Below are 15,792 nucleotides of genomic sequence, written 5' to 3'. Positions count from 1 at the left end.
ACGGCGTTTTCGGCCGTGAATTACTCGCTGTTTACCTGGCTATCAAGCATTTTCGCCATTTCCTACATCTCCGAGTTTACAATAACGTTCCGCCACATTAAGGGCACCGACAACGTTCCAGCTGACGTTCTGAGTCGTCTCAATGTCGTTTCCACGTTGACATCGGAACCTTTCATCATCGAGGCCGACTTACTCGCCAGTCAACAGCGTGACGACACTGAACTTCGTACACTCCGGAATTCGTCAACGTCCCTGAAATTGGAAGACGTCGTTGTGACCCCAGATGGTACGTCTATCGTCTGCGACACTTCTAATGACACACCTAGACCATACATTCCGGCATCCCATCGCAGACGTCTATTCGAAACCGTGCACAACCTGCCGCACCCTGGCATACGCGCGACACAGAAGCTTCTTTCCAGTCGTTTCGTTTGGCCTCGGCTAAACGCGCATGTTCGCGATTGGGTTCGCTGCTCTTTGTCCTGTCAACGTTCGAAGATCCAGCGTCACCCCATTCCGCCTGCCAAGTCTTTTCTTCCACCGGATGCTCGTTTTGACACCGTACACCTGGACCTCGTCGGCCCTCTTCCACCTTCGCAAGGTTACTGCTACATACTGACATGCATCGACCGTTATACACGGTGGCCAGAAGCTACACCTATATCCGACATATCAGCGCCCACAGTTGCAGCAGCTTTCATGTCTACGTGGATAGCAAGGTTCGGCTGCCCCTCCACAATAATCACAGATCGCGGCCGGCAGTTTGACTCAGCACTCTTCAACGAGCTACTCCAACTACTCGGAACGACACGTTTTCGCACAACTGCTTACCACCCGCAGTCCAATGGACTAGTTGAACGTTTTCACCGGCATCTCAAGGCCTCCCTTATGGCACATGAATCACCGGAGAAGTGGGTCCTGCATTTGCCCCTCGTCTTACTTGGCATCAGAGCCGCACTCTAGAGTGACCTAGGTTGCTCTTGTGCTCAGCTAGTCTACGGCACTCACCTACGCCTTCCGTGCGATTTCTTCGTCGCCACCCCCCAAACGCCCATGCCATCACCTGGCGACTACGTTGCCGAACTGCAAGCTTTCTTCAGCCAGATGCGCCCCGTGCCTACACTTTCACACGAAGCAAGGTCTCCGTACCTTTCTCCCGCACTCAGCTCTGCTACCCACGTTTTCGTGCGTAACTGTGCCGTGCGGAAGCCTTTGCAACCACACTACTCCGGGCCATATTGTGTTCTAGAGCGTCGTCCGACGACGTTTGTTGTCAATGTCAACGGACGATCAGACACAATTGCCCTGGAACGTCTCAAACCCGCCTACATCGAAGCACCCGCGCCATCAGCTCCATCAGTATGCGACGCGACCCTGCTGCATCCTTCGCCGCCGCCAGTGCACGTGACACCGAGGACCAACGCCAAGACACGCCGCGTCACGTGGACTTTCCATCGTTCGTCGAACTTTCCTCCTCTCTATGGGGGGAGCCCTCTGTAGCGGCAGCAGCATCGGCATCGCACGTGGAATGACGTAGACGTTCGCGTCTACACGAGGCACGAGCGGCTGGCACGCTCCGACGGGCTAGCGTTCCGAAGGAGATTAATTTAAAAGAATGCTACGCTAAGCGACGGAGTGTTGGTTCTTCCTCTCCTGCGAGAACCCGAATTTACCGGTCTACGTGGTCGCTCGTCGCCACAAGCTAAACAGGGGTCACAGGTCGCCGCAAGGTGCAAACAAAAGTTCAGCCATTATTGGGCTTCGTTACCGCATTAGTGAATTAGCTGTTCTTTCCAAAGCAACTACAGCTCTATCGGCATCACCACAGAGTCAAATTTTTCTAATTGTACGGTGACACAATATGACTTATCACTTTTCACGTTAATACTGTAGCGGGGAACGAATATATGCATTGTTGTTGAACATTTGTTTTACTCCTCATGTTATTACACCAACAACACTTCACTGGATACCCGTTCGATATTCTGAGACGAGACAGCCGTACTTTTCATGGCCACCAGTGCGTTCCTCTTCATCGCCTTCGTTTTCCTCTTCCTCGGGAGCTTCAGTCTGTTCTTCAACGGTCTCTTCCTCACTAAAGGCATCAAAAGGAAAAACCATCTCTCATTAGCTTTCATGGCAGTCGCTTTGAAAAAAAATGCTAATTTATGTTGTACTCGGATAGGGTGCTGAAGAAAAAGGAGCGCCGGATACGCGATAAACCAGCTCATTTGGTTCATAGTGTAAATAAATTCAAATAGGCATTGCGTCCACCACACCCATACTACAGGATTTCACAAATAATATTTCGCATTTTGTACATTTGAATTTTTGGAATTTCCAGTAGACATAATTGTTACAAAATATTCACGTGCACTATTAAGTAAACGCGCGAAAAATTGCTCCAGAAATCATGAAAGATGACTGCCAAAGTAAACGAAGAGCCCCCTACATAGAGTGCAGAAACGAAATTGACACAACACAATAGCATTTCCAACGAATACTGTCGACTTCGCTAACCGGTGGCTCTGATTATCGCCTACAAAGTTTGGTAGGTGGCTTGACAGAGTGAGAAAGGTGACAGCGCTGTGACAATGATTGAACGGCGCCGATGGAGGTGATTACGATGAGACAGTGACGGCAGCGTCACCAAAATGCCATGACGAATTGGAATCATGGCAGCGTGTCGACGACGGAGGCATGGCACTAAAGGAACGGTGACAGCGTGATGACAATGGTGGGACAAAGACAACGCACCTGCCCTTTCTGCTTAATTTGCTTTATACACGCAGGTCACGTACTCTTCCGACAATTCGCTTTACAATACCTTTAAATTGTGCGATGATGTTTTGACACGGGAAGACTACACAGCGCATCTTGGCAAGTCACGTGCAGCGGACTTCGGCAACAAACGCGGCTCGCAACGATTTGTCCAGGCTGTGAGTAACCGCGGCACAGCGGCAGAACCGACGGAAGTTCTGAAACCTTCAAAAGTGACGAAGTGTTCCCGAGGCAGCCGAAGCTCAGGCATGCAGTAGCTCCTTGCAGCAGGGTTACAGCTGCAAGACTCCTTAGTCATTCGAAATATCGAATGCCCCTCGACATGTGTTCATCCACGCCGCGTCATCGGCTCGGCTTGTGCGCACCGCCCTGTCCATCCGCGTTCTCTGAATTAGCGGGAACGTAGATGTAAAAGCTTATTCGAGATTTATATCATGAAAAACGAGTTTTGCGCCAAAAAACCACAAACACAACAAAGGAGACGACACGGGCGCTTACTTCAACTCTAGTTTTAAACAAGCAATGGACTGTTTCTAGAGAGGCAATGATAAACAGTATTTTAGATGACTTTACAAAACTCGCAAAAGGGCTATCGTTTACCCATGAACTGCCGGTGAACGGCATGCTTCAATTTTTTGATGTACAGTTAAAGTTTGTAGATGGTCATATTTGCTTGGCTATTCGCTCCTCGAGCGCAAAAAGGACTCCTGCCGTATAATTCCGCCCACGAGAAAGTAGTAAAAAGAGGCATCGCAAACTACTGTCTGGTGTTGTCGCTCCCGAAATCGAATGTGCATGAGATGCAAGCTAGCTTTGACAACAAATTGGACACGCTGGTTGCATCTGGGTTCCCTGAGTTGGTCTCGGTCCCTGTGGCAGAAACCCGTGTGAAGAAGATAACAGCTGGTGTCAGCAGGAAAGAATCGGTGAGCAAGGAATGGCCTGTGGTAGTTCTCTACATCCACACAGGGTTTCGCACTGCCTGAAAAAAGTGGCCAACCAACACAACGCACAGATAGTGTTTTCAGCTACCAAAATCTAGCTCAGCTTAGCCGACCCATATTGTCACGTGGTGGTGATGTTAAGAACACAGTAGCAATACTGTGATAGACAAAACTAACTTTTATTGGGCGAACCTGTGCCCACAAAACAGGCTACACTTATAGCACAACGATAGCGGCGAACACGGTCGGCGATCGTCGAAAATCTGATCAGCGGTTCAAGCGCGTCGGCTTTTATACACAATCGTCGAATGTTCCAGACTAATCGTTGGGACCCGCGTGCCTTCCATAAAGTTCTACATCATTCGCGTCAGGCGAATAAATCAGATAACACGAGGTTCCGCAACAACAGACTGCGGATAGAAGCTTTCCAGAAACTTCGGATACATGCAAGCGCGTCCCGCGCTGTGCGATAAGATTTGTTAGGAGGTGAAACCTGGTCGCCCGATAAATATAAATACACGTGTCAATACCCCCCTCTTAAAAAGCATCGTCCCGATGCTACAAAGAGAGCGAAGCACAAAGGGACACTTATTAACATAAGTAACAAAACAACGAAAAGAAATAAAGACCAAAGGTCAGTTACGCGAAGTCCCAAAGTTCGTCAACGCTGGTGGTACGGCTTGAGCCGCACAACGTGGACAATTTCAGGTCATGAGCGGCGCCGCTGTGACAGCGAAATGCCGTCTGGCACGACCTCGTAGTCCAGTGCACCAATACGTCGGATGATCTTGTACGGTCCAAAATAGCGACGCAAAAGCTTCTCGCTCAGTCCTCGTCGGCGTATAGGGGTCCAAACCCAAACACGGTCACCGGGCTGGTACTCGACAAAGCGTCGTCGGAGGTTGTAGTGTCGGCTGTCGGTCCTCTGCTCGTTCTTGATCCGCAGGCGGGCGAGCTGTCGGGCTTCTTCGGCGCGCTGGAGATAGCTAGCGACGTCGAGATTTTCCTCGTCAGTGATGTGGGGCAGCATGGCGTCGAGCGTCGTCGTCGGATTCCTGCCGTAAACCAGCTTAAACGGCGTGATCTGTGTTGTTTCTTGCACCGCCGTGTTGTAAGCGAATGTTACGTACGGCAGGACGGCATCCCACGTCTTGTGTTCGACGTCCACGTACATCGCTAGCATGTCGGCGAGGGTCTTATTCCACCGCTCCGTAAGACCATTCGTCTGCGGGTGGTAGGCCGTTGTCCTCCTGTGCCTTGTCTGACTGTAGTTCAGAATGGCTTGGGTGAGCTCCGCTGTGAAGGCCGTTCCTCTGTCGGTGATGAGGACTTCTGGGGCACCATGTCGCAGCAGTATGTTTTCGACAAAGAATTTCGACACTTCGGCTGCGCTACCTTTCGGCAGTGCTTTAGTTTCAGCGAAGCGGGTGAGGTAGTCCGTCGCCACGACGATCCACTTATTACCGGTTGTTGACGTCGGAAAGGGCCCCAACAAGTCCATCCCGATCTGCTGGAATGGTCGGCAAGGAGGCTCGATTGGCTGTAATAATCCGGCTGGCCTTGTCGGCGGTGTCTTCCGTCGCTGACAGTCTCGGCATGTTCTGACATAACGGGCGACGTCGGCGGTCAGGTGCGGCCAATAATACTTTTCTTGTATCCTTGATAGTGTCCGGGAAAATCCTAGGTGTCCAGCGGTCGGATCGTCATGTAGGGCGTGTAATACTTCTGGACGAAGTCCTGACGGGACAACAAGAAGGTGGTTGGCGCGGACTGGGGAGAAGTTCTTCTTCACGAGTAGATTGTTTTGAAGCGTGAAGGAAGATAATCCGCGCTTAAATGCCCTGGGGACAACGTCGGTGTGCCCTTCCAAATATTCAACGAGGCCTTTTAGCTCCGCGTCTGGCCGTTGCTGTGCAGGGAAGTCTTCCGCGCTTATCATTCCGAGGAAGGCGTCGTCATTCTCGTCGTCTTGCGGCGGCGGGTCAATGGGGGCGCGTGATAGGCAATCGGCATGGGAGTGTTTTCGTCCGGACTTGTAGGTGACAGTGATGTCGTATTCTTGTAGTCTGAGGCTCCACCGCGCGAGTCGTCCTGAAGGATCCTTTATATTCGCTAGCCAACACAACGCGTGATGGTCACTGACGACTTTGAATGGCCTGCCATAAAGATAAGGGCGAAGTATAGCTGTAGCCCAAACGATGGCGAGGCATTCCTTTTCGGTCTTAGAATAGTTGCCTTCCGCTTTTGACAGCGACCGGCTAGCGTAAGCTATCACCTGTTCGACTCCGTTTCTCCTCTGGACTAGAACGGCACCGAGGCCTAGGCTACTGGCGTCAGTATGGATTTCTGTATCGGCGTACTCGTGGAAGTGTGCAAGTACCGGCGGCGACTGCATGCGTCGCTTGAGTTCTTCAAATGCGTGGGCCTGCGGTGTTTCCCACTTGAACTCGATATCACATTTCGTTAGATGTGTTAGCGGCTCCGCGATGCGTGAAAAGTCCTTGACAAAGCGCCTATAGTAGGCACACATGCCAAGGAACCTACGCACTGCCTTCTTGTTAATGGGTTGCGGGAACTGTGCGATTGCAGCTGTCTTTTGCGGGTCTGGACGGACACCAGATTTGCTGATTACGTGGCCTAGGAACAGAAGCTCATCGTAAGCGAAGCGGCATTTTTCCGTCTTCAGAGTAAGCCCTGACGACTTGATGGCTTCTAGTACTGTCGCAAGCCGCTTGAGGTGGTCGTCGAAATTCCCGGTGAAGACGACGACGTCATCCAAGTAAACGAGACAGGTCTGCCACTTCAGTCCTGCTAAAACTGTGTCCATGACGCGCTGGAACGTTGCAGGCGCCGAACACAGTCCGAATGGCATAACCTTGAACTCGTAGAGGCCGTCTGGCGTGATGAAGGCGGTCTTTTCGCGATCCCTTTCGTCGACCTCTATTTGCCAGTAGCCAGACTTGAGGTCCATCGATGAGAAGTATTTAGCATTGCAGAGCCGCTCCAATGCGTCGTCTATCCGTGGGAGGGGGTATACGTCTTTCTTCGTGATTTTGTTCAATCGACGATAATCGACGCAGAAACGTAGGGTTCCGTCCTTTTTCTTCACTAAAACAACTGGAGACGCCCACGGGCTTTTCGACGGCTGGATGATGTCGTCGCGCAGCATTTCGTCGACTTGGTGTCTTATAGCTTCGCGTTCTCGCGTCGAAACTCGGTAAGGGCTCTGGTGGAGTGGTCGAGCGCACTCTTCGGTTATTATGCGATGCTTTGCGACTGGGGTTTGTCGAATCCTCGATGACGTCGAAAAGCAGTCTTTGTATCGTCGAAGCAGACTTCTGAGCTGTTGCTTCTTAATCACGGGGAGACATGGATTTATGTCGAAGTCTGGCTCGGGAACTACGGTCGTCGGGGTAGATGCAACAGAATCCGAGAGGACAAACGCATCGCTGGTTTCCTGAATTTCCTCGATGTATGCGATCTTCGTGCCCTTGTTGATGTGCTTGAACTCCTGGCTGAAGTTTGTCAGCAACACCTTCGTGCTTCCTCCGTGCAGTCGAGCGATCCCTCTTGCGACGCAAATTTCACGGTCGAGCAGCAGACGTTGGTCGCCTTCGATGACGCCTTCTACGTCAACGGGTGTTTCGGGGCCGACCGAAATGACAATGCTGGAGCGAGGCGGGATGCTCACTTTATCTTCGAGCACCCTCAAGGCGTGGTGACTACGAGGGCTCTCCGGCGGTATCGCTTGATCTTCCGACAGCGTTATTGACTTCGACTTCAGGTCAAGGATTGCGCCGTGTTGGTTCAGGAAGTCCATGCCGAGAATGACGTCTCGTGAACACTGTTGGAGGATAACGAAGGTGGCAGGATAAGTCCGGTCATGAACGGTAATTCTTGCCGTGCAGACTCCAGACGGCGTGATGAGGTGTCCTCCAGCGGTTCGAATTTGAGGGCCTTCCCACGTAGTCTTAACTTTCTTCAACTGGGCGGCGATGTGTCCACTCATGACGGAGTAATCAGCCCCTGTGTCGACTAAGGCAGTGACTGCGTGGCCGTCGAGAAGCACGTCGAGGTCGGTGGTTCTTTGTCTGGCGTTGCAGTTAGGTCGTGGCGTCGGATCACGGCTGCGTCGTGTTGAACTGAAGTTGGAACGTCGCGTCGTCAAGTCGTCGTTCATTGGTGTAGTCTTGCCTTCGTGACTTCGTCGGGACGGCGGCCTGTCGTTGTTATGTCGTCGAGATCGTTTCTTCGTCGTCTTCGTCGGCGGCGGAGGATCTTCGTCAGTTCGAGGAACAGCAACCGCACCTCCATCGGTTGCTGCTTTTAGTTTTCCGGATATGGGCTCGCGGAGCGGCCCCGTGCTGGGCCAGTGTATGGTCGGCGCTGCGGCGACAGGTAGCGGCCTGGTGATGGTGAACGGGAAGGTTGTCGAGGGCGCCATTGAGTGGCGGCGAGGCAGTCGGCGATATCGCGAGGCCGCGTGTGGCCGCGGCGTGTGGCCGCGGCGCGTTAACGGCGAAACCTCGCAGTCCCATCTCCCGGTATGGGCATCGGCGGTAGACGTGACCCGCTTCTCCGCAGTGGTAGCAGAGCGGGCGGTGGTCAGGAGCACGCCAGATGTCCGTCTTCCTCGCGTAGGTGCGCTGGGCGACGGGTGGTCGCGCTGGCGGCGGCGGCGGCGGACGACGAAACTGTGGCGTGACAGGGCCCTGGCGCGGTCGCGGAGGGGGTCCTTGACGGCGTGCGACGGCGGCGTAGGTCATCGCTTGCGGCTCACGCTGCGGCGATTCAGGGGCTACTCCAAGTTCTTGGAGCTCCTCACGCACGGCGTCGGCAATCGAAGCCACTTGAGGCTGTGATGTTGGGGACAGCTTTTGTAGCTCCTCCCGCACGACAGCTCGGATGGTCTCGCGTAGGTCGTCGGCGGCCAGTGTCTGAACTCCGGCGTTGTTCGTCGAGGTCGTGCGGCGGTCGAATTGCCGGTTTCGCATCTCGAGTGTCTTCTCGATGCTGGTGGCCTCGTGAAGAAACTCGTCGACGGTCTTCGGTGGGCTTCGTACCATTCCGGCAAAAAGTTCCTCCTTCACACCACGCATCAGCAGGCGGACTTTCTTCTCCTCGGGCATTTCAGGGTCGGCGTGGCGGAAGAGACGGCTCATTTCTTCCGTGTAGATCGCGGTCGTCTCATTAGGTAGCTGCACCCGGGTTTCCAATAGCGCTTGGGCTCGTTCTCGGCGTACGACGCTTGCGAATGTTTGCAGGAAGCCGCTTCGGAAAAGTTCCCAGGTCGTTAGGGTGGCTTCTCGGTTCTCGAACCACGTCCTGGCCGCGTCTCCCAATGCGAAGAAGACATATCGCAGTTTGTCGTCGCTGTTCCAGTTGTTAAACGTAGCGACTCTCTGGTACGTCTCAAGCCAGCATTCCGGGTCCTCGAAAGTTGAACCACGGAACGTCGGAGGCTCCCTGGGCTGCTGTAGCACGATGGGCGATGCCGGGGCTGCCATTGGGGTGGACTTGGTGGCAATCTTTCTGGTCGTCTGAGGCAAAATTCCGTGCTCCGGGGGCAGTTGTTGAAGACGGTGGCTTGCTCGATGGTCCGGGACTGCGTTGGGGTTGTCTTTGCGTTCCGGGCTTGGATCACGGCTTGTCGGGGGCATCCGGTACATGGACCAAAAGCACCTCCACCAGATGTCACGTGGTGGTGACGTTAAAACACAGTAGTAATACTGTGATAGACAAAACTAACTTTTATTGGGCGAACCTGTGCCCACAAAACAGGCTACACGTATAGCACAACGATAGCGGCGAACACGGTCGGCGATCGTCGAAAATCTGATCAGCGGTTCAAGCGCGTCGGCTTTTATACACAATCGTCGAATGTTCCAGACTAATCGTTGGGACCCGCGTGCCTTCCATAAAGTTCTACATCATTCGCGTCAGGCGAATAAATCAGATAACACAACGTTCGGCAACAACAGACTGCGGATAGAAGCATCGATAACTTTCCAGAAACTTCGGATACATGCAAGCGCGTCCCGCGCTGTGCGATAAGATTTGTTAGGAGGTGAAACCTGGTCGCCCGATAAATATAAATACACGTGTCAATATGTTGCGAAGGCCAGAAGGTCGGCTGTCAGAAAAGACTTAGGCAACCTTTCATAAAGTGTGCCACAAACGTCGTTTATGAAATTATCCTGTCCTGCGGAAAAAGTTATATTGGGCAGACGAGCGTTGCGAGAATTACCGATTTAGAGAACATGCAAAAAATATATAAAATACTGGTGGTAAATGGCTAGTATGACAGTGCAGGGCTTGTACCAATTGCATTTCACTGTTTCGAGTTGTAAGGGTTTTGGGCACAGGCAGGCAGCAAACGGGCACGTGAAACGTTGGACGCTTTGTACATTAGCAAAACTGGTCCAACTTTTGTCAGTGACGCATGTATTTTTCTGTATGAGGGCGAGCAGATATATATTCCATGCTTACTCAGAGAACTTTTTTTTTACACGAATTCACTTGATGCCTTGTACGCGTGCGCATGAACTTGGGGTCTGGGAAGGCTATATATGTACGATTCTTTTAAGCTCATTAAACAGTTGAAGCAAACGCTAGTGTTTTCTCCTTTCTCGCGTGTGGCTTTGGGGCAAAAGTCGTCTATTATATCGGATAACCATATAGCCCAGCAGTTCGCTATTCTAAAGTATATCATAAGCGACGTTTACTTGCGGGAACGTAGAAGCTAAAGCTTATTCAAGCTGCATATCATAGGCCACGTTTACATGAACGTAACAGTGGGGCATCGTGTTACCTATACATATAATATTAGTTTATTGCAGCCTGTTTAGCCAACCTCAGGGGAGAACGCCTCTGTAATGGTAGAATACATTCGAACAGCCGCTTACAAGCCCTGAGCTATAAAGTGGCGCGGCTTACACTCGGCTAATCGAAATTGAGTGCTTTGAAGAATATCGCCTGGTTTATTAAGAGTGCCACGCTCGAGTTCAGAGCACTCGAAGGCTCTGTGCTGGAGCCTTAGTAGGCTGTGCTGTCTAACCCTGAAGTCGACGATCAGCTCCAATTAGCAGAGCGAGCTCGCCATGCAGCACAAGCCTCTGGCCTCCTGAACTAGACGTGCCAACTATGAAGACTGCCAGAAGCGTCACCTTGCTTTCAAATAATAAAAGGTATTTAATCAATCAATCAATCAATCAATCAATCAACCAATCGATCAATCAATACTCTTTTAGATTTTTATCCAAACCATTGCTGCAGAGAGCTCTCCACATGCCAGTTCAAGTACTCCCATGAGGTACTCTGCCAAGCGCCTCATCGCTAACGCCCCTAGGCATTACTCATCGCATCGCCGTTAGAGGAGCGCCAGCAACGCTTGGCGCATGGCGATACATGGCGTGTCTCCCGTGCACGCGCGCGCGCGCGCCTGAGTTCCCCCGTCCGATGAAAAGTCACGGTGCGGTTCCTTGTCTCCGGGGCGCATGAAAGTGTGTTCAGTGTGGAGACGCGGTTCATGGTTTAATAGGCGCTTGTTAACTCTCCTTGCAAATTGCGTGAAAATACTTTAGTATTCAGTTTCCCGGCACAAGTTTGCACACAATAAACCAGTTTCTTTAGTGTGCCTCATTGAAGAGTGCTGCATTTCTGCTGGAGTTGCGTGGTATGATGGGAAGTCCCCAGTTCGTAAGAGAGCAGAGTCCTGACCCTCAGCGTCTGGAACCCTGAGAACTCACTCCAGTACACCAGTGCACAAGACGCCGCCTCCTATGAGACCCGCCCGAGTTCGGACTGCTTCCTGTTGCTGCATCAGTGCAGGCAGCAGTTACCAGCGACGGTGCAACCATGACCAACCCACTAGCATCGTCGCAGCTCATCACGTACCCACCGCGCACGCCCATGTCCTTCCACGGCGATACGTTCGAAGATGTGGATGGCTGGTTGGCATACTTCGAGCGAGTCGCAGATTTCAACGACTGGGAAGAGGCACGGAAGCTTCGCAACGTGTACTTCGTGTTAGAAGAGTAAGCGAGAACATGGTACGTGAAATATGAAGCGGCGCTCTCTTCAAGGGAAGAATTTCGGGGACAGTTGCTTCCCACGTATGCCAGCACTGATCGGCAAGGGAAGGCAGATCACGCTATCCTAGCCAGAAACCAGCGCACTAACGAGACTGTCGGCATGTATATTGAGGACATGTCCCGCCATTTCAAGCGCGCTGATCTAAACATGACCGAACAGAAGAAATAACGCCATCTGATTCGTGGCGTGAAGCAGGAGCTGTTTGTAGGACTGGTTCGCAGCCGACCACACAGTGTTGCTGAGTTTTGCACCGAAGCGACGACCATAGAGAAGGCGCTGCAGCAGCGTGCCCGTAACTACAATCGTGATGTCAACAGCGCACCAGCCGGCCTCCTGTCAGATGGCCCAGGTAGTAAGCCTGAAGCGCTAAGAGAACTGTTGCGATCAATCGCAAAGGAGGAGCTTCGAAATCTGCAGCAACCGGAAGCCACGTCGCCAGCTTGAACTCTGGCCGCCGTCATTTGGTAAGAAGTTCGGCACGCCATTCTGCACCCAGGACTTGAGGCGCCGCCTGTGCATCTTGAACAACCACCACCGGTTCGTCGGCGACCGACGTACGCTGATATGTTATGCAAAGCCAACCGGGCATAGTGCTCCATTCGCGAACCCCAGCAGCCGCCAGCCGTCTCTGCGCAGTGGACACTTACTAGCAGAGCTGAAGCAATGAAAAAGTGACGGGTGGCGTGCACCCGAAAGGACGCCACTCTATTTCCACTGCGGAGAAGCTGGACTCCTTTACATAATGTGCCCATATCGCAGAGCAGGCCTTCGCGGCTTTACGATAAAATACCTGGTCCCCGTATTGGTGAAAGGCCCATCGGAATTCAGGACTACTTGTCCAGACGACAGGACCAGGCTGCTATATACGAACACCAGCCATGATCATCAGCGTCGACGCACTAACGATCACTGAGCCAACGTCAGGAAAATTGAAGCGAGCGACCTCTCGAGGCGAGGCCGCTGCAGTTTGAAAAAGCCAAGATCCTTCGTCAAGTTTATCAAACAGCAGTGACGAACGGAAAGGGATGAATAGGAAAAGTGAAGAGAGAATTTCTTCAGACTTGCGTATTACCGCAGACGTTCGCTAATCGAGAGCATTAGTTGACACAGGTGCTGATTATTCTGTCGTAAGATATACACTCACCAAGGAACTGAAAAGAAGGTTTGATGCCATGGAGTGAACCCCAGATACGCACGGCTGGTAGGCACCTCATTAGGCCTCTGGGTAAATGTATAGCGAAAATCAGAATTCGAAGTTTTTCTTACGTCGCTGATTTTGTCATACTACCAGAATGTTCGAAGGCTGTAATCCTCGGAATGGACTTCCTTCTAGCAAATGGTGCCATAATTAACCTGCAGAATTATAGTGTATAATTTTCTACGAAGCAGGCAATAGACATGCAAGAGTCGGAGGAGACAAAGCACGTCGTCTCGCGGCTTACCGATGATGACAAAACCGTGGCACCACGATGCAGAGTGCTGGTTCGCGTAAGAAACGAAGCATTCAACGACTCAGAAGGTATAGCGGTCGCGAACATCTAGCTACTGTTGGAAAAAGGTATATGCGTCGCGGGAGGAATTGTCTAACTACGCGATGGGTGTGCAGATGTATTGCCGATGAATTTCAGAAGTGAATTTTAGCATACCGCAAAGAACATAGTCATCGCCCTCCTGCGCAGCGTTACTGCAGTCACAGATGTATGTTGCTTAGCGTCAAGGTCGCCTGCTATGGAAAGTACGCATGACGTCGTAACATCAGTTGCGATCAACCCAAGTCGGTCGCCAGCACAGAAAGAGATGATGGCGAACCTTGTAAATGACTTCGCAGAATTCTTCTCCACCTCGTCAAAAGTAAGGTGCACACCGATCGGTTAACACCGTATAATAACAGACGAAGCGACCAGGCCAGTATACCAACAACCGTACCGAATATCACCGGTTGAACGAGAGTTCATAAAGAGTCAGGTGCAAGAGATGCTTGAGGACGATGTCATTCAGTCATCAAATAGCCCGTGGGCGTCGCCTGTAGTCCTAGTGAGAAAAGAGGACAATACATTCAGAGCCTGCGTTGACTACCGGAAATTGGACAGCGGGACCAAGTCTGATGTATACTCCCTGCCACGCACTGATGGCACCTTGGATCGACTACGAGATGCAATGCTTTTTTTTCATTAGAACTCGAGAACGGGTATTGTCAAATTGAAGAAGATGAAAGAGACCATGAAAAAATTGCTTTCATAAACCAAGACGGCCTGTGTGAGTTCAAACCGCTTGTATTCGGCCTCTGTCGTGCGCCGGTGACATGCCAGCGCACGATGGACAATGTCCTCTTGGGTCTGAAATGGCAATCATGCTTAGTTTACCTAGACGACGTAGTTGTATTTTTCGCAACATTGGACCAGCATGCACAGAGGCTGCACTAGCGCTCGAAGCTAACCGCTCAGCAGGCCTGGCCTTTAAACCGGAAAAGTGCCAGTTTGGATTCCAAAAACTTCGTTTCCTGGGTCACGTAATTAGCACGAAAGGTATTGTCCAGATCCCGACAAGACTGGTGCCGTGGCGCGATTTGCAAAGCCGACAAAGAAGTAGAGAATACGGCAGTTTCTGGCACTGTGCGCTTATTACAGTCCATTTGTAGAAAACTTCTCAAACATTGCCCAACCTCTAACGAGACTTACTAAAGAAGACGTGGCCTTAATGTGGCATACTAAACAAATAGGTATATTCATTGAATTAAAAGATCGATTGCAAGCCCTACCAACCCTCGCCCATTTAGACGAGACAGCGGACACAGAAGGCCATACAGATGCAAGAAATCTTCGTCTCGGCGCAGTTCTAGCTCAGCGGCAAAATGCGGAAGAGAAACTCATAGCGTATGCTAGCCGAACTCTCTCGAAAGCTGAAACAAATTACTCTGCGACAGAAAAGGAGTGTTTCGCTGTCACATGGGCTATCAGCGAGTTCGAAACATCACTCTACGGTAGGCCGTTCCATGCTGTCAGCGATCACCATTCTATTTGCTGGATGGTAAGCCCAAATGTTCAGATTCCAATGGCGGCCTCTCCGGTCCCAGGAATTCTTAGCACCCTCTGCTGCGTCATAAGTCTGACCGCCCCAGTGGTCAGTTGCTTCACAGCTGCTAGGTAATCTGAACCTGGCAACGTTAAACGCTAGAGCATTATCTAGTTGGGCGAGTCTAACACTGCTATTGGAGGAATTAGAGGGCAGTAAATCGGATATAATATGGCTCAGTGAAGTTAGGAGGACAAAAGAAACATATACAGTGCTAAAAGCGGCCACGTCCTGTGATACCGGGGCCTAGTGGAGAGACGAGAACTAAGAGTCCGATCCCTGGTTAATAAGGATATAGCTGGTAACATACAGGAATTCAATAAAATTAATGAGGGGTGGCAGGTCTCCTTGAGAAGCTTAATAAGAGGTACAAATTGAAAATTGTACAGGTCTACACCCCTACATCCAGTAATCATGACCAGGACGTCCAAAACTTCTATGAAGACTTGGAATCGGCGATGGGTAAAGTCAAAACAAAATACACTATACTGATGGCCGACTTCAATGCCAGGGTAGGCAAGAAGCAGGCTAGAGACAAGTCAGTGGGGGAATTCAGCATAGGTACTAGGAATAGCACGGGAGAGTTGTCAGTAGCGATTGCAGAACAGAATACTATGCGGATAATGAATACCTTCTTCCGCAACCGGGATAGCCGAAAGTGGACGTGGAGGCGCCCGAATGGCGAGTGTAGAAATGAAACAGACTTTATACTCTGCGCTAACCCTGGCATCATACAAGTTGTGGAAGTGCTCGGCAAGGTGCGCTGCAGTGACCATAGAATTGTAAGAATTCGAATTAGCCTAGACTTGAGAATGGAACGGAAGAAACTGGTACATAAGGAGCGGATCAATGAGTTAGCGGTAAGAGGGAAAAATAGAGGAATTCCGGATCAAGCTGCAGA

The 15,792-nt window shown here is 51.3% G+C and overlaps 1 protein-coding gene across 15 annotated transcripts in view; it reads right to left on the bottom strand.

Moving 5' to 3' along the window:
• Positions 1-15,792, bottom strand: part of LOC135898235 (neprilysin-1-like) — a 521,227-nt gene that overhangs the window by 450,832 nt on the left and 54,603 nt on the right. For all 15 annotated transcript variants that reach the window (XR_011514790.1, XR_011514789.1, XR_010563291.1 and 12 more), the window contains exon 3: positions 2,006-2,095. Coding sequence is in view for 10 of the 15 variants with exons in the window: in XM_065427075.1 (XP_065283147.1) it covers positions 2,006-2,095 (90 nt within the window). In the remaining 5 variants the exon portion in view is untranslated. The remainder of the gene's footprint in view (positions 1-2,005; positions 2,096-15,792) is intronic.

This window comes from Dermacentor albipictus, chromosome 5 (genome assembly GCF_038994185.2).
Source record: "Dermacentor albipictus isolate Rhodes 1998 colony chromosome 5, USDA_Dalb.pri_finalv2, whole genome shotgun sequence".
Taxonomy (NCBI): Eukaryota; Metazoa; Arthropoda; class Arachnida; order Ixodida; family Ixodidae; genus Dermacentor; species Dermacentor albipictus.
This window is presented reverse-complemented; position numbering and strand designations above follow the sequence as displayed.